The sequence below is a fragment of the Carcharhinus amblyrhynchos genome, chromosome 26 (genome assembly GCF_965287045.1).
Source record: "Carcharhinus amblyrhynchos chromosome 26, sCarAmb.v2.hapA, whole genome shotgun sequence".
NCBI lineage: Eukaryota > Metazoa > Chordata > Chondrichthyes > Carcharhiniformes > Carcharhinidae > Carcharhinus > Carcharhinus amblyrhynchos.
In genome coordinates this window covers 21,830,104-21,849,295 of record NC_137349.1, presented here as the reverse complement: position 1 = coordinate 21,849,295, position 19,192 = coordinate 21,830,104, and the positions used below count along the sequence as shown (strand labels likewise).

Sequence of the window (19,192 nt, the reverse complement as noted above, 5' to 3'; positions counted from 1 at the left end):
AATCAGTCTGGTGAACCTTTTTTGCACTCCCAAAAGAAATACCAGCATCCATCTGCATTTTTCTTCTTCCTAACCCTGAACTCAAGACAATGGATTGTTCACCATAGCCCAGAACTGGAATGGGTATAAAGCAGGTCTCAAGCCTGATAACAAGCAAAGACCAATTATATTCCCCCTCCCTGACTGTGAATAATGCAGTAAAAAGTCTGACAACACCAGGTTTTAGTCGGACTAAAACCTGGTGTTGTCAGACTTTTTACTGTGTTTACGCCAGTCCAACGCCGGCATACCCACATCATGACTTTGAATAATGCTACAGGAAATCAATGACTTAAGTTAAAAATGCATTATTATCAAAATTCCTAGACAGCTTGGATATTAAATTCAGATGTGTTTTTTCACAATTTTGCAATCAAATGACTCCACAGATGTCAATGCAAAGTACTGTCTTATTTGGAGATTACAAAATTGAACTGTGCTAGTGGAATCTACAGATTAAAAAGTCCAGGGGGTGATTCTTCCAACCTGCTGGCCATGTAGGCTTTCTGCTGTGCGGCACGCCCTCCGCGCGTCTCCGGCCACTGGATTTCTGGCGTGGTCAGCTCCATGTCTGAAATCGGCACGGAGCTGATTAAAATATTAAAATTAGCATTTAAATATCATTAACGGACTGCAGTTGCCCCACCCCAGCCAGGAGTTTTTCACTACAGCAGGGTTCACGACAGCTTCCCACTAGAGTGAAGGGGGTGGGGTTGGGGGAGTCATGTAAACCCCCCTCCCCCCCCAGGAGTTTGTGGGTAAGGGGGGTGTGCCAGCCTGCCCCTGGTGTTGCCCAAGCAGCAAAGTGGCAATGCCTGGGGGCACCATGGCACTGCCCATGGGGCATGAGCAGGGGCATGTGGCCTCTGGGGGTGATTGGGGGAAGGGGGGTTTGGCTGCCACTCTCACTTGGGATCAGTGCCAGGGATAGGGCGAACTGTGGGTAGCGCTGGCCTTTGGAGTGGGCATTGTCAGGAGTGCTGGGTGGGTGGGTGGTGGTGGTGGGGTGTGCTGTGTGCAGGAGGAGGGGGAGGCAGGCAGGTGTCAGGGTTGGCCCGGGCATGTCCAGAAGGCCAGTGATCTGGTGGGGGGGGTGCAGTGTCTCACGACGAGCAATGTAGGGTCACAGAACTGGTCAGTGATTGTGAGACTGGCAGTGTGGGCTACTATACCTGCATCAATCTTGGCGCTGATACATGGGCGCATGCGCAGTGGCCCATTGAGCACTATGCTGCTGCGCTCTCCAGTGAGAATTGGTCCTGCCCCAGCTTTTCATGATGATTCATGCTAGGGCACTTAGTGTTGGAGCTTCATTTTGAAAATCTGCTGCAAAAACCAACATGAGTTATTCCAGTTTTTATAAGAATTCAGCACTTAGAATTTCTTTGGGAGGATCCTAGCCCCAATGTGAACATTGATACATTCCATCTCCTTAAGTCTCAGGATGTAGCTTAAAGAAAATTTGGGTGGAGGGAACATTAAATGAAAGATAGTGAAATCACCTCAAATTTGTATGCACTGCCATTTCCTGCGGTATTAATGTGCCTCATGATTTCTTGATCACACAATCAAAAATATAAGGAGAACACATATGGTTGAAGATATGTTTGTTTTTCAATTGCAGGGCAAGGAAGTGATATTCGGCTGAGACAGTATTTCAGTTTTGTGTAATATTCCTTATTCATGTAAAAAAAAATTTAGTGTTACACGGTTAGAGGTATTAAGAAAGTACCAGAACAATGTATTACAATTTTGCAATCGTTTCAGACTTATTTTGTTTTTTCTTCTTAGGTTCAGGAACTGCAGAGCCCACCACGGGCTAGTCAAGTAGTGAAAGATTGTGTAAAAGCATGTCTGAATTCCACTTATGAGTATATCTTCAACAACTGCCATGAACTGTACAGCCGAGAATATCAGACAGATCCAGTAAGTTCATATCCTACTACATAGTTGATTCATTATGTGTTTCAGAGTAGTAAATACTGCAAAGAGTCTACAAAGTTGCTTATAATTTGATATATTTTCCCCTTGATGTTTAACTGTCCCCTTCTCCCAACATGCATTGTTTACAATTTAATGGTGTTTACTTGATCTGAGGGGAGGACAATGCACTGCCAGAGAGTGTGGTGGAGGCAGGTTCAATAAGCATTCAAAAGGAAATGGGGCTATTATCTGAAAAGGAAGAATGCAGGGTTATGAGGAGAAGGTGGGGGAATGGTACTAGATGAGTTGCTCATTCAGAGAGCTGTTGCAGGCATGTTGAGCCAAATGGACCCCTGCTGCACCTCAACAACCCTGAGATTCTGTGAATCCTTCCAGCTCTGCTTGAACATGCACTGTGACACAAATAGCATTTACAACTGCACTTAGATGAAATTAAAATTAATGTATTGTGGCATATTCATTAAAATAACAGGACACTTTAGGAAAGCATGTACATTAACAAAATTATCTCATATTGACAATAGTTGACTTTTCTAGTAGCATGGTCTAGAAATTTAATTTAATTTGCCTAGCGATAACAGAAAATCCATGCACACGTAGAAATGTGAATAACTTACAATGCCTTGCTTGTTAATCTGTCTCTCTGACAATGTCTATTCCCAAGTGAATTAAGTACAAAATGGATATCATTCACACTTTCAGAAATGTTCGTCCTGGTTTGATATATTAAACCAGTCAAGAACATAAATCATTTACGACTGTACAGACAGACTGGCACCCATCGACCATCTTAGAGGCATACAATGCAGTCTGTCTTATATTGTTTGAGACATAAGTTCTGTGCAAGACTGCACTTACATCTATACTAGGAGGATGACAGTAACCGAAATCTTCTGATAAGGATCAGAACCCCATTTACCTTCCTCCAATTTTTCCATCCAATTTTCCAATGGGGGACCCTTCCAAACTGGCTCAACACAGGAGAATTCAGAAACATCAATCAAGGGAATCCATGTAGAAGCCATGCCCCCTTGTTAGGGCACCAGCTGCCTTATTCTGGTAGGTAAAGATTTTAAATGTCCCAAAACTGCCTTAAAAAGCTATGGAGAGAAGGGAAGAAGGTAAGGTGATGGGTGGATGAAGGAAGTGGATAAGGGGGTAGAGCCAGTGAGATAAGTTTGGTAGAGGATAGAATGGGTAAAGTAAGTGGCTAAGGGGATAGGGCAGGTGAGATGTGTGTAAGGGGTTGGGTGAGTAGGTAAGAGTGTAGGGTGGCATGTGGGAAGGGTGGCAAGGTAGCAGGTGAGTGAAGTGGGGCAGTAGGCAGGTCAGTAATGTAGAGGTGAGTAGGGTGGCAGGTGGATTGGGGTGATGTGGTTAGGGTGGTATGTGGTTTGGGATGGTTGAGTTGGATCAGATCGGGATAGTCAGGTGGTTGGATCTAGTCAGTCAGGTTGGGGTGAGAGGGAAAGTTGGATAGTGGGGTTGGTGAGGGCTATTCAGGTTGGGGAGTCAGGAGGACAGGAGGGTTAGACTAAGGTCAGCACTTTTATTCCCCAGCCCTAATTACCCTGAGCTGAGCTGAGACAGAGCCACTGCAGTCCATGTGGTATAAGTATGCCCACAGTGCTGTTGAAAGGATGTTGCAGGATTTTGATCCAGTGACAATGAAGGAACGGCGATATAGTTCCAAGTCAGGATGGTTTGTGAGCTGAAGGAAAATTTCTAGGTGGTGGTGTTTTCATGCATCTGATGCCCTGGTGCTTTTAAGTGGTAGAATTTCTGGGTTTGGAAGGTGTTGCTGAAGGAGAGTTGCTGCAGTGCACCTTATAAGTGGTACACACTGCAGCCACTGTGCATCAATGGTGCAGTGAGGGGATGTTAAAGGTGGTGGATAAGGTCCAATCAAGCAGGTTGCTTGGTCCTGGATAGTGCTGAGCTTCTTGTGTTGTCAGAGATGCACTCATCCAGGCATGGGGGGAGCATTCCATCACACTGGTGCTTTGAAGACAGACTTTGAGGAGTCAGGAGGTGAGTTACTTGCTGCAGAATTCTCAGCCTCTGACATGTTCTTGTAGCAAAAAGTCTGACAACACCAGGTTTTAGTCCAACCTATTTATTTGATAATCAAATAAATAGGTTGGACTAAAACCTGGTGTTGTCAGACTTTTTACTGTGTTTACGCCAGTCCAACGCCGGCATACCCACATCATGTTCTTGTAGCCACAGTATTTATATGGTTGGTCCAGTTCAGTTCATGGTCACTGGTAACCACCAGGATATCGATAGTGGGAAATTCAGGGATGATGATGCCATTGATTGTCAAGGGGAGATAGTTGGATGCTCTCCTCTTGGAGACGGTCACTGCCTTAAACTTGCGTGGCATAAATGTTACTTGTCACTTATTTTCCGTACCTGAATGTAATCCAGATATTTCTGCATATTGTCTTTGCATCTGAAGAGTCACGAATGGTGCTCATCATTGTTCAACCATTAGTGACCATCCCCATTCTGACCTTATGGTGGAGGAATGAAACAATTAAGATGGTTGGGCCTAGGGCACTACACTGAGTAACCTTTTGTAGTAATGTCTTAGGACTGAGATGATTGAACTCCATCAACCACAACCCTTTGTGCCAGGTATGTCTCCAACTGCTGGAGAGTTTCCCCCTGATCCCATTGACTCCAGTTTTTCTAGGATTTCTTGAAGCCATATTTGGTAAAATGTTGCCTTGATGTCAAGGGTCATCATTCTCACCATACCGCTGGAGTTCAGTGTAATTTAATGTTTTTTGAAACATCATCACAGCGTGGTCAAAATTCAACCATCAGAATTAAAAACCAAGTGAAGGAATCTATTCATTTATCAATGATCTCTATTGTTCAGCTCTTGTTCAGCTGGCACAAACTAGACCTTTTGCTGACAGTAAGACACCCAATCTCTTCCAAGATGACCCAACAACAACTGATTGGGGTGTTTAGAGATGTGGGGGGGGAGGTTTCTGTTGTGATTTAATGTTTCCTAGGTATCTATCCAGGTAAGTAAATTAGAACTGTCCAAAGACTCTGACAATACCTCAGCGTTACAGACTTTATCGGAGAGTTCCAGGAAGCAGAGGAATTTGCCATTGGAATTCAAACTTCCTAGGGGATTCCCCCATGGAATCGGTGCATTGGGATTTCCGACTAGTTGCTTTGCATGTTTTTCAAGATAAGATATCAGAAAATCTGGACTATAATTTGTGAATTTTACTCATATGAATCATTTTTCCAAAGCTGTTAACATCTTAAAATCTGTGAACAATAAACGAGTAATTATATTAATTGAAAAGCCTTAAGAAATATTTTTACTAATATCTCTTTGTACAATTGTAATAACTGTAGTCAATAAACTAAACCTATAACATTTTTTATTGTCACCTGTAAAATATCATAATGGAGCATTGATTTACAGTAAGATTTGCTTGATGTGTCACTTTCTATAGTCTCATCGTGTTAACATGTCTCGTCCCTGTAGACAGTATTGTGTTTCCAAACCGTAAGCCTTCATATTAGAATCCATGTGTTACATAATAAAGCTACAATCTTGAGCAATTTCCTTACACAGTAACAGAATTTATGCAGAGTATTTTGACAAAGTATAAGTTTTATACTTTGCTCCAATATATGAAATTGAGAAAAGATTCCTTGATTGACATTACAGTTTAAGAAAAGTTGCCGTTTTACTAATGAATCATCAAGGCTCCATTCAAAAACATGACATCTGATTTATGAAAATAATCTTGTAAGGGTTGCAATGTAATAGCGATTAAATTCTAATTGTGCTATTCTTGTTCTGGTGCAGCATATTTCAATGTACAGGATGGGGAAGAAATCTAATACCTGAATAGACAGTGGTGCTTTTAAATTAAAACTATCCGTCATTGCAAGAGATGGAAGTAGGCGAGATTTGCATTTCCATTGCAATACTTGTCACAATAATTATTTTAGTTGGTGGTGAGGTAGCCACTAAGAATAAGGCTTTTTTTGTATCCAACAGAAAAAAATATTTTTTGTCTCTGCAGAATAAAAAAGCTGAGGTTCCCCCAGAGGAGCAAGGGCCAAGCATCAGAAATTTGGACTTTTGGTCCAAACTTATCACACTCATTGTTTCAATCATAGAAGAGGACAAGAATTCGTATACCCATTGCCTCAATCAGTAAGTATCTATATTTATCACTTTAGTTTCCAATTCACTGGAGTACTGTACCATACATGTTATAAAAGTCCAGTGCACACATTACATTTTCAAGTAAGCATTAATTGCTTCTCAGCCAAAGATGATAATGGCTTTTGCTAGTCAACCATTTGCCATTCCTCGGGGGTGGGGGGGTGGGGGGAGAGATGGAGAAAGCAAGTGATTTAATTTGTCTTAAATGTGTTAATGAAAGACATATATTTCTAGCCCAGTGTCTTTGGCTCCTTCAGCAATAATATTAACTTTAAAGGGAATTGATGGAATATATTTTCTATGGTTAATTGCTTAATCTCTTAAACTATTGATTGACAACAACAACACGTACACAAATTTAAAATAAGTAAAATACTACGGATGCAGGAACCTGAAACAAGAACAGAGGAAGCTGGAAAAACTCAGCAGGTCTACCACCATCTACCAGGAGAGAAACACAGTTAACATTTCAAGTCATGGATCTTTCACTGGAACTGAAGGAAAGGAGAATGTTAGAGCAAAAAAAAACTGCAACAAAAAGTAGCAACTTTAAGAACAAATGACAGATGGCCAAATGGAAGAGGGAGTGGGGATGTTTTTCTTTGAAGCAATAGATGTATGGAATATTAAGAAAAGGAAGGAGGTTTGAGAAGAAAGGTCAAAACCTAAAGTTGCTGAACCCAATGTTGAGTCCTGAGGGTTGCAGCATACCCAACCAGAAGATGAGATGATTCCTCCAGCATGTGTGGGGCTTTGCTGGAGATTTATTTCCTGTCCATTTTGGGAAGGTTATATTAGTCCCAGTGTCTACTTGTTTGTGTGATACTGTGAAAGCACCTTCCTTTTAAAAGCTCAAAAAAACGTCCTTCTCAACGTAGTTTTTCTCGTGTTAAGAACTACTGTTTTGAGCAATAGATGAATAGTGTCTGGTTTTTGGGTTTCAAGATGGGCACTGCCAGGTGGGCATTGCCGAGGGGCTGGGGCTGAGGAGGGTGGGGCAGTGAGAGTCACAGGGGCGGGGGGGGCGCGGTTTAAAAAGGGGGTTATGTAGAGGGACCCATTGGGAGTGCCCCGATGCCAGCAATCTTTGTTGGGGAGGGAAGCGGGGAATCATCCATCCATTGAGAGGAGAGTGGAGAGTCCTCAATTTCAATTTGAGATCAGAGCGCTCTTTACTATAACTTGCACTGTTTATGGAACCTTTGGAAAATGAAAATTTTCCTTGTCACCTCTGAACTTCCTTTTGAAATTTGACAACTGTAAAACCAAGTTTCCCACTTATCTCAATGTAAATTTTAGATCCAATTTATTTACTTGTAACTCAAACTGACCGCAACTTCTCACTACAAATGCATCAACCTATCTGTCTCTAGTAATCTTCCCCTATTTATTTAACCATGGACACACACCCACACATGCTTTCTTTGCCGACGCAGAATGCCAACATAATCTCAATTTTTTTTTGAATTGATTCTTAATTTACAAGGAGCTGAAAGGTTATCGTGGATTAGCAGGAATGTGGGGTTAAGGCTACAATCAGATCAGTCACGATATTATTAAATGGCAGAGCAGGCTTGAGGGGCCAAGTGACCTACTTCTGCTCCTAATATCTGTGTTCATATGTAACTCTCATCATGATATTCTTAACAAAATACTGAAGACATGTCTCTTATTCTATAATTACCTAGGATTCCTTAAGCATTGCCAGCACAGTTATTGTCTTTTTCTTCTTCTTCTCCTTTCTCTGAAGTGATGTTGAACTGTGTTGCAGAAGAATCATATCACAGAAATCATGGTAAAGCAATACCAACAATGACTCAAGTTTTCTGACTTTTATCCTCATTTCTCATGACCCTGGAATCTCTTATTTGGAAATAATCCAAATTCACCTCTTCAGTTGGCTTGGGGTACAGGCTATCTGATGTCATCCCATCTCTGTGATTAGAGTAATGTAGTCTTGAAGATAAATCTCTTATTCCAGACGCCAGAGTTTACATTCCATTGTGAACAACTGACACATTTCCTTTTGGTACGCAGCAGTTATAAATAATGGAAGTAATTTTGCGCCCACTGAGCGCAAATAGCGACAAGTGTGCAAACTTTTGTGTGAGTGAAGAAATTACATTCTCACCAGTGAGATCTTATTTTCCAATTTTTTTCCTGCTCCCCACTGGTGATGTAATGAGGTTCCTGCTCATATAGGAAGAGAACCTCATTATAATACAATTAAATAAACTTTAATATAATTAATGAGTTTATTTTTAGTTCAGATCAGGGTACCCTTTAAAGATGGACTACCAATGTGTGTGGAGCCTGCTTTGCCAGCTCTATCAAGTCTATCCCCGTACCGTTACAGTGCCGGTGTAAACCACATCCCCAATTCTTTTTGCTCAATGTCAGAAGATCTGGTCTGAAAACTTGACTGTGCATCTGGAGGAGTCAGAGCCTGACACAATGACAGATTATGGGAAAATTCTGTCACTGTCACATCCTTTTGTCACTAGTACACCTAACGTAAATATTTATACCAGTATATTTTAACCTAAGTCCCACGATTACTTAAGCCATTAAGGTCAAATGTTAATAATGTTTGCTAGCATAATGTCAAAAGGGAAATAAATATTTCTTTCCAATGCAGATGTTCTGCCCCACAACAGGGTTAATCAATTAAGTAATAACCAATCAACAGAGCTAAGCAATCCCACAACCTACAGGTTAGATCTACGCTCTACAGTGCTGCCACATCCAGTAGTGAATGGTGGTGGATAACTAAACAACTCACTGGAGGTGGAAGAGGCACCACAAATAGCCCCATTCTCATTGATGGAGGAGCCTGGCACGCAAGTGCAAAATTTGAGGCTGAAGCATTCATAATAATCTTCAGCCAAAAGTGCTGAATGAATGATCTATCTCGGCCTTCTCTGGAGGTCCCCAGCATCACAGATTCCATTATTCAGCCAATTCGATTCACTCCATGTGATATCCAGAAAAGGCACTGGATACTGCAAAGACTATGGGCCTTGACAGAATTCCAGCAATAGTACTGAAAACTTGTGCTCTGAAACATGGTGTGTCCCTAGCCAAGCTGTTCCAGTACAACTACAACACTGGCATCTACATGGTAATGTAGAAAATTACCCAGATATGTCCTGTATAGAAGAAACAGGACAAATCCACTCAGGCCAATTACCTCCTTATCAGTCTACTCTCGATCATCAGTAAAATGATGGAAGGAGTCATTAACAGGAATTATCAAGTGGGACTTGCTTAACAACAGTCTGATCATGGATGCTCCATTTGGGTTCTGCCAGGAAAATTCAGCTCCTTTCAAAGATCATGAATCTGTGGAATTCACAACCTCAGAATGCAGTGAATGCTGGGACATTAAGAAGGAGATTGATGAATTTTTAATTAGTGGTGGGTTGAGAATTATGGAGTGTGGAGAAAGGGCAGGTTAAGTGGAGTTGAAGCCAAAGCATTTCAGCCATAATCATATTGAATGGTGGAAGAGGCTTGAGGGGCTGAATTGCCTACTCCAGCTCTTAGTTCATGTGTTGCTATACCTCAGGGACTGCGGCAGTTCAAAAAGGCAATTCACTCCACCTTCTCAGGGGCAGTTAAGGGTGGGCAATAAATGCTGGTCAAGCCAGCGATTCTCACATCTCATAAAAGAATTTTTTAAAAATTAAACCAATACATGGGTTTTGTTCCAAGATAGCATCATTTTAACTGAGCCATTTCTTCAAAACTGATAAGACTATTAATTGCCCACCATACTGTTAAAGCAATATACAACTGCTGGACCCAGTCTCAGGCAACTTAGTCATAAATCCATTACGTGTAGTTTCTCACGTGCAACAGATGCCATTTGTAAGATGTCCCAATTAACAGAAATTCAACCTGAATTATTTTAAAAATGGTTAAAAATGATCCATAGCTATTACTTCAGACCAACATAGAACCCTAAAAATTAGTATTATCAAAATCTTACATGTCTACAGGTCAAGAGATGATGGCTTGATAACTGCTGAATGAAAAACACATTTGCATTTTATGTGAGCTTTTATTCGATCTACAAATTTACTTTGCTCACCTTGTTCATAAATGCATTTACAGACAAGATTGGCAATCTTGAGGGCAGAATGGAACCTTGTTGACATTTGTTGTAAGTTCTTGAATCTTTTCCATGCAATGAAGAGAACTGCCCAATGCATTCTGCAATTATATAGTTGACACCTTACTTTCCCTAAATTGGTTAGATCATTAAACTTCTGTGCCCACATGAACAAACACTTACGTGGAGTGTAGCAACTAATTACTCTTATCTTGGAATTGGGATTCAGTAGTTGATTAAACTGCATAACTTTTAACAGATTAGTTTCAAACAGCACTTTTCCACAGTGCTCATCGCTGACTACTGCTCAGAGCTTTATAGAATCACGACTGGTTGTGGGAGGTCGCTGAAATTTGTGTGGGTGTCCTTGTTAGTGGCTAAGTTAGAGACAGAGGCTGAGAAGTGGGGGAATAAATGGGAGAGATGGATAATAGGAGATTTGGACAGGAAGATAATGAGGAATATGGTGACTATGGGATCCAATGTTTTGCACAGAAATGGGAGCAGCAGCAACACGATAAGTGCAAGTGGCATTGGGAAAGGAGCAGCCAGTTCAAAGAATTAAATGAAACCTGGGACCTTACTGTGGGTAAGCACTGAATAATCATTTCCACAAGTGGGAAAGTGTGGAACTAAGGATTGGAAGCCAAGGATTCTCATGGAAAAAAAAGAAGGGAAAGGGAGGTGGCAGATTCTTGATCTGGTACACTGTGGAACCTTCCACATCTGTAATTATTGCAACAGAGAAAAGCTGTTGTTTCATAGACAGTGGGACAGATATTTCCTCGTAATCATAGGTCACATGATCAGAACATCATGTCATCAAATCTCCAAGAACATTTCCATCTAGAGTTGGTCAGTAACCCTCTTCTCATCTTTATTAAAAACACAAGCTTTATTTCATCTTCTTGCAAATGTGAGGATCCTGTGCCCTGAAACTGACCTCTGACTTTCAGAAGTTTTCCCCTTGTAAATAAAATGGAGTTAGTGCCGACCCGATGAGCTGGAAGGCCATCTTCTGCACTGTGGCTCTATGGTAAAGAGCTTAAGCTTTATAAGCAGTTGTAGGCATTTAAACATGCCCCTCTTGGCTATTCTTGCCTCCGTACTTCAAGTTGGCAATCACAGAGATTAACAACAATACCCCAAATAATTTCACCCATGTTTGGAATAACTTGCAAACTGACTTCCCTTGTGTTCTGATGAGGTTCTGCGAGTTGTCTGAGGTACCAAAATGTGGTCAACACAAACTGTATCCCAGCACAAGATAGCACCTCCTTCAGAGGAAAAAAGCACACTGAAGAGTAACGAAATGAAAATACCTGCTTTTTTCTTCTTTAATATTCACCTGTGTTCAATTACGCTAGCCCTATTAATCGTAAGTAAAAGTGATGACTGTTTCTTGTAGCAATAAATTCCTATGGAAGTAGGTGATACTGAAATGAAGATATGTATATTTCCATTCTTTTGGAAACAAAGTATAATATAGTATCAGATACATTGTCCATTCATCATTTCCTTCAGTCATGCTTTTTTTTCTCTTTTAGGTTTCCACAGGAACTGAACGTAGGAAAGATAAGCGCAGAAGTGATGTGGAACCTTTTTGCCCAGGACATGAAATATGCAATGGAAGGTTGTACTATTTCTATTGTATGTTTAGTTTTCAAATTATAACAGTCATTTTTTTTATTTCTTGACACGACTGGACGGTGATCCAATTGCTTTTTCATTTTATGAAAAAATGTTTGAGTTTATCCTATTTATAATGTTATTAAAAACCTTGGTGGATATTTAATCCAGGTGATGGGGTATTGTCCACTAGCTGAAGAACTGATTATGGTCTTGTCTCAACTACTTTTGAGGAATTGTCAGCCAGGCACTTAAATGCCCACCGTGGGCCTTCACTGGGATCAGGAACCCCCAGGGATGGAAATCCCGCCTTGACAGCTGTTGGCCAATCAGTTGTTGGCAGCTGCCCATTACAGGTAGCATCACTGCGGCAATGATGCCTTCAATTGCTCAGAAGGTCGAGCTTCTTGGGACTAGTTTTATTTAGGTTGGGAACATTTTGAAAATCAGAGGTCAGTTTCAGGGCAAAGGACCCACATATTTGCAAGAGGATAAAGTAGAGGTGATGTACCCATCAAGGGCCCAGACCACAAGCAAAAAAGGGCAGGCTGAGGGATGTAGTAAAAGACAAGGAGGGTATCAAAGGCATTTGGAAAGGGATGGTTCTGGATGCTTCCTCTCCCACCTCCCAGCCCCCCGAGATTTTCCCAATGCCAGGTTCTTTAATCTAGCACTGATTTTAAAACTGATACTTTAGTGCATGTAGCCATTCAGTTCCTCAAGTCTGTCCCACCACTACATTAGATCATGGCTGATCTGATTCTTGACTCCGTCTTCATTGACTCTAACCTTCATTGCATTTCCCTTCATACCTTCGCCTAACAAAATTCTTTCAACCTTAAGTTTAAATCTTCAATTGACCTAGCCACAACGGCTTTTCCACTATTCTTAGCATGAAAAAGTATTTTCCAACGTTCTTGAATGGCCTAGCCCAATGTAAAGGCTATTCTGTCATTTCCCAGGATCTCCCACCAGAGGAGGATCATCTTGTATAACATTATATAACATTTACAACATAGAAATAAGTCATTTGGTCCAAAAGGTCTCTGCCAGTCTTTACAATAAATATCTATGCCTCCCAACCACCTTTTAACTTTCTCTTGTTGATATACTTAGATTTCTTTCTAGCTCATTTGCAAATGTATGTAAACAGCATTTTTGAAGCCTATACAAGTAAGTTTTTTAAAATCAATTGCACTGATCAAAACAAATAGCTCCAGCAGAAATGCAAGTCTTTTTTGAGTTTTTAAATTATTAAAATGCAAAGCTTATTACCCTTTACAAACTTGAAGACATCCAAAACTCTGCTGCTTGCATCCTTAGTTCCATTTACTCTTCATCCCGTGTTTACAGTTCTACATTGGCTCCTGATTTAGAACTGCCTCAGCTTTGTTGAACTACCTTCAGGCCTTTACCCTCTTCTTCTCTCAAATCTCCTCCACTCCTACAAACAGCCAAGATACCTGTGCTCTTACAATTCTAGCCTTCTGGGCATTCCTTAATTCAGTTATTTCACCACTCACAGCCATACATTCAATTGAAAGACCCTAAATTCTGGAATTTCCTTCATAAATCTCTTCTCTAGTCTATTTCTTTTTCTTTAAGATGCTCATTAGAACCTACCTTTTTGGTATGTGTCCTAATATTACCTTGTATGGCTCTATGTCAATTTTTGTTTGATTATGCTTCTGTGTAGCATCTTGGCATGTTTCACTATGTCACAGATGCCATTATATGAAATGAAAATATACATATTTTTATTATTTTTGTTAAAGATTCAATGTTGAATACAATTGCTAGCACAATTTGAGAATGAAAGTAAAGATTTTAATTTTAGAGACAGAAAGTAACCCTTTTCCACTTTAAAATTTACAGTATTGTCCTCTTGAACAGGACTAAGTGGATTGAGAGTATTAATTATGTGTCAACTCCATTAGCAAGGCAGGCTTGAATTTGGCTAAGATCAACATCTCTGCTTATCTGTTGCGTGTAAGCAAAGTTATCTTTTGGAAGGGGCTTATCCACTGTCAACATAAGCTTTTGTTTTTGTCTGTGTGTCACAAAAGGACCAGCACATTAGTCTTTTAAACCTGTTATTTAAATGATTGCCAGCTTCCTCAAAAGCTTAGCAGCACAGCATTCAGTGAAGCACTAACGGTTCCCAGTTCTATTCTTACTCTGTACGAAGCTAGGAGATTGCAACTGAGGCAGAAATTGGGATGCCGCTAATAAATCAGATATGCCAGATCTGGTCCCCAGATACAAATAAAATCTGGATAAAGCAGAGAGGTATTTCTGAGAGCAATTGGCAGTGAAAGAGAGAAATGCGCCAGAGAGGAAGAAATTAACTCAAGGCCACCCACAAAGGCAGGAATCTAGCAGAGAGAAAGAAAAGAGTTAACCAGGCCTGATGTCTGCAAGCTGTATCTAATGCAGGAGGATTGGGGGTAGAGAGAACAGCCTGGCTAGGGTAGATAAATCTCAAGTTGCCTACTATAACTACAAAGTAATGAGAGTAATTTTCCTTTTGAGTGTTGGTGAATAACTGGTGGATGCATATTGGTCGTCTGTTACATACTTTGCCTAAACTGCACAACAGTTTTCTGAGGTAGATTGCAGTGGACAAAAGAAGTAGCATTGTTGAAGGTCACTGCTGTCGTCTAACTCTGGATATCTTAACAGAGGCAAAAAAATTAGATAATTAATAGAATTGAAAGAGTGAAGGAGCCTAGGCACAAAAATGAGAGGGGAGGCAATGTGCAGAAATAAAAAGGGAGCACAGAGAGAGAAGGACAGAAGTGAGATGGGTGTGTAATAAATGCAATAATTAGTGACTACCAGTTAGCTAACAAACAATGAGTATATTACTGTTTGATTTGTAGCACCCTGTACATAAATCTAATGTGTTCATTCTCAGCCTTAGGATCTATCTAGCTGCAAAATTGCATGCTTTGACCTGAGATCCCTGTGCTCTTTCCTCATTTCCAAACATTTTTAATACAGTTTAATCACAAAATCATCTGTCAGGGACTTCTCTGGCAGTAACTTAGCTCAACCGGTTGGGGTTTGACTATAGGGATTGTTTTGATTGGACTTACTTCATTACAACTCTTTCCTGGTACCAGCACATCCCTTTCCGCTGTTTTCTGTTTCATTGGGAGCAGCGCTTCGGCCTGCTACGGGCTGATCAGCCATTTCGCTCCTTGGACAAACAACACTACTTGGTGGCACAATTGAATCGGGCAATAACACTGGCTCCTGAGTCAGTTCCTGTCTCTGCAAATGATATACGTGTGTTTCTTCAGAAACTTGCCCTGCAATTTTACTTCATCGGACAGTGGCTGGCCACAAACCTTAGACTCAACTTGGTCCATTTCCAAAATTCTTTACAAAAGCTGGAAGATGTATCACAAAGGCTCTTTGCACTTTCAGTGCGTCACAGTTCTTTTCTGGTAACTCTGCCTTGTCTCCACTCTCCCTGCCAAATTTGGAACTGGTTCTCGAGCATTGATCCATCAGCTGGAGCTACTCCAATGGTGGTCTGTTGGGTGGTTCTACAGGCTAAAAGAAACTGTGCTATCTTGGTTTCTCACAACACAGGTAATTGTTTCTTCATACCAGCCTCGAAAGTCTGAATTGCGGGCTCTGCCAATCCATTTGATGAGGGCGTGATATGGCACAGTTCATTTCTGCATTAAACATCATGAACCTCTGGAATTCGGCACTTGTGAATGCCATTCTGTCATCTGAGACAAGTACTTCTGGTACGTCCTGGTGAAGGATTGGCATGCTTTCTCGACCATGGTGTGTGAAATTGTGGACTTCAAATACCTATCTCTATTTTGAATGCACGTCCACTAGTAAAAGGCATATCGTGCCCATAACATGGGCAGCATGGTGGCACACCAGTTAGCACGGCTGCCTCAGCGCCAGGGATCTAGGTTCAATTCCAGCCTTGGATCAATGTGTGTAGAGTTTGCACGTTCTCTGTGTCTGTGTGGGTTTCCTCCAGGTGCTCTAGTTTCCTCCCAAAGTCCAAAGATGTGTGAATTAGGTTGATTAGCCACGATAAATTGACCCTAGTGTCAGGGTAAAAGTGCAGGGGCCTGGGTGGGATTGTTGTCAGTACAGACTCAGTGGGCCAAATGGCCTCCTTCTGTACTGTAGGGATTCTATGAAATGGGCAGACGTAATCTACGTGAACTCTCACCCATGACTGACCTGGCCATTCCCAAGGGTGTAAGGGGGCTGTCGTAGATAACTTCTGCTGGAATTGGCATTGGTCACATTGTTTTACGACCCTTTCTATATCAGCATTGACACCAGGCCACCAAACATAGCTTCTTGCTAGCATTTTCATCTTCGACATGCCTGCATGGGCAGTATGCAACTCTTCTAGCAGTAACTCTCTTCCTGGTCTGGGGATGACCACTCTCGTTCCCCAAAAGATTACACCATCCTCACAACTGAGCTCATGTTTCCTGAACCAATAAGGCTTAATTCCCTATTAAACACATTCCGCCACCCATGTATTATCATATGTTTAATCTTCGCTAGTCCAGTACTTAATTTGTCGTGTTGTTACAGGTAAAGAGTCCAGAAAGTTGAAAGACATTACAATTCCTTGCAATGCTAGAGGGGGTAGTGCGCTTTCTGGTATTGGAAGATGATGTGAGACATCTGCATTGGCTGTGAGAGTCCCTGGCCGATGTATATTTGTAAATCAACAAGAATAGTGCCCACTGTTGTATTCTAGAAGAAGCAATTGGTGGAATGGCTTTGTCTTCCTTGAAAAACCCCAAAGTGGCCTTTTGTCTGTGATGATCGTAAAATGGTTCTCATATATGTACTGATGAAATTTCTTGCTGCTGAAGTTAATAGCTAGGCTTTCTTTTTCTGTCTGGGAGTATTCACTTTCCTCACCTGATCGGTTCTTGATATACATCAGATGGGTCTCTTGGACCCATTATCCATTATGTGGGATAACACAGCCCAAGTCCATATGGTTATGCATCGCAGGTAAGTACTATCTGTTTAGATGGGTTGAAAGGCACTAATAAGCATGTCGACTGAAGTGCCTGCTTAACTTGGTTGAAAGCCTTTTTTTGTGGTATTTTCCAATATCACCTCTGATACTCCTTTAACAGTAAATGCAATGGTTCTAGTGATGTTGATATATATTGGGAGGAACCACCAATAATAGCTGACCATCCCAAGGAAGGATCTGTGTTTTGAGATATTCCAGTGGCCAGTTCCTCTTTGGTGGATTCTAATATTAAAATATCGTCCAGGCAAATGACAGCTCTCCATAGCTCACTGAAAGATGGCATAAGCCAACAAAACCCTAAATGGTAGTCATGTATATTGATATAATCCCTTAAGAGTATTTATAGTGACATTAAGCCATTCGTTCCATCAAGCCTGCACCAACTCTCCTACAGAGTATTTTAACTGGACCCTATTTCTGTATCCTTACATGTTTACCCTGACCGACATATCTTTGGACATTAAAGAGCAATTTAGCCTAGCCAATCCACTTTACCTGCTCATCTTTGGACTGTGGGAGGAAACTAGAGCATCTGGAGGAAACCCATGTAGATACAGGAGAACATATAAACTCTGCACAATCGGTCACACTACTCTGGAACTGAACCTGGATCGCTGTGCTGTGAGGCAGCAATGCTAATCATCGTGCCACCCAGTCCAACTGTTAAGACAATGAGATGGGCAGAAGAGTCAAGCAAATGGCCAGACAGCTATCAACACTCCTTCAATGATGAGCTTTATAGGATAAAGTGCAGTCTGGAACTTACTGCAGATCAGTAACAAATTGGGCAGACGTCTAACGCTCCAAACCACAATCATTTCTTCCCGACTGCTGAAATTTCTGTCCACCAAATGAGTGAGGCCTTTGTCAAAAAATATCCAGTTTGTTCTAATTCCTTTAAGCTACATTATATAGCAGTCAGTGAGCACTGTTTAACTGTATAACATTGTATAGTAATCCACTCTGTACTTGCATGATATATACACACACACACACACACACACACACACGTATATTTTATAGTGCCTTTCACAACCTCAGGAAATGGGAATTTTAGATCATGTTGCTAGAGTGTGACTTACAAACACAAGCTTCTGACTCAGAAGTGAGAGCGCACTCATTAAGCCAAGGCCAATACCAGATAATATTACAGAGTGGTGTACTAATAATGTTAACATAACTTATTTTAATGCCATGAGGAGGGAAAAGAGAGTGGGATGAGGTGAGCTGGTGGTGGAGTGGAACTGGGGTTGGGGGGTGGCCTTCTTCCAATAAACTGCTGGATTCTACATCTGGTGTTTCTCTTCCCATTACCTAATTTCCGTGTTATTGGTTTGGTGATAAAACGGTCATTGCCCCTCCAGGTCATGCATGGCAGTGTGATAAATAACATGCTAATGTTTCACCCTGCTCTATAGCATTATTTTGTCTCAAGGCACTCCATACTGTGAATAACCTTGAAGTGTCAGGAAAGGAAGGCCAAATCAGATTGCGAAAGTGACTGCAAAATGTGGGAGAGGGGGCAGGACTTAATAACCTACAAAGTTACACCCTCAATTCCACCCCCTCAAGTTGTGAAGCAGTTTCTAGTGGTCTTCCTTCAGAGTCCTAACTGAATGGAACACTCACCTGATCCCAGGACAGTGGGGATTCTTTCAATAGTCCAGAGATGTAACTCTGGATCTGATAGGGAGATACACCAGGATGTCTCTGCCACATCCAGCAACATGGAGGGCTCGCATTATGGACAGTCACCGTGGGCAGCTAAAGATGGGCTTGATGTAGGCAAGTAGGCTGGAGCAGAGTGCAGGCTCCACATTTCCAGTGCAAAGTGGGTTGGATGTCTTGCCTAGGAGCAGCACAAAGATCTTTATAATGTCATTTCTAATAATATTATCAATATGCTGTTTACATGCAACACCTGTATATTTTATTATGTGGTATTATAATTTACATGGAGAGGCAGTCTGTCATCACTAATCCATTTGAAAAGAGATCCTCCAACCAAATAAGTTTGAGAATCACTGCCCTATGTCATTGAAAGTTTCCTCAATATTATCAACCTGAATTTCAAGCTCTTCCCAACACTTTGAGCTGGATTTTGAGGGGCTGCTGCAGTGGGCAAGATAAGTATGCAGAAAACTTGCCTGTTATTGGCGGGAACTTTATAAATATTGAAAATCGACCTCTGGTATGTAACCTAAATATA

The 19,192-nt window shown here is 41.2% G+C and overlaps 1 protein-coding gene across 1 annotated transcript in view; it reads left to right on the top strand.

Moving 5' to 3' along the window:
• Positions 1-19,192, top strand: part of LOC145358503 (protein unc-13 homolog A-like) — a 367,395-nt gene that overhangs the window by 283,652 nt on the left and 64,551 nt on the right. Inside the window, exons 26-28 of the mRNA XM_080212618.1 lie at positions 1,831-1,965; positions 6,048-6,181; positions 11,855-11,940. Coding sequence (XP_080068744.1) covers positions 1,831-1,965; positions 6,048-6,181; positions 11,855-11,940 — 355 coding nt within the window. The remainder of the gene's footprint in view (positions 1-1,830; positions 1,966-6,047; positions 6,182-11,854; positions 11,941-19,192) is intronic.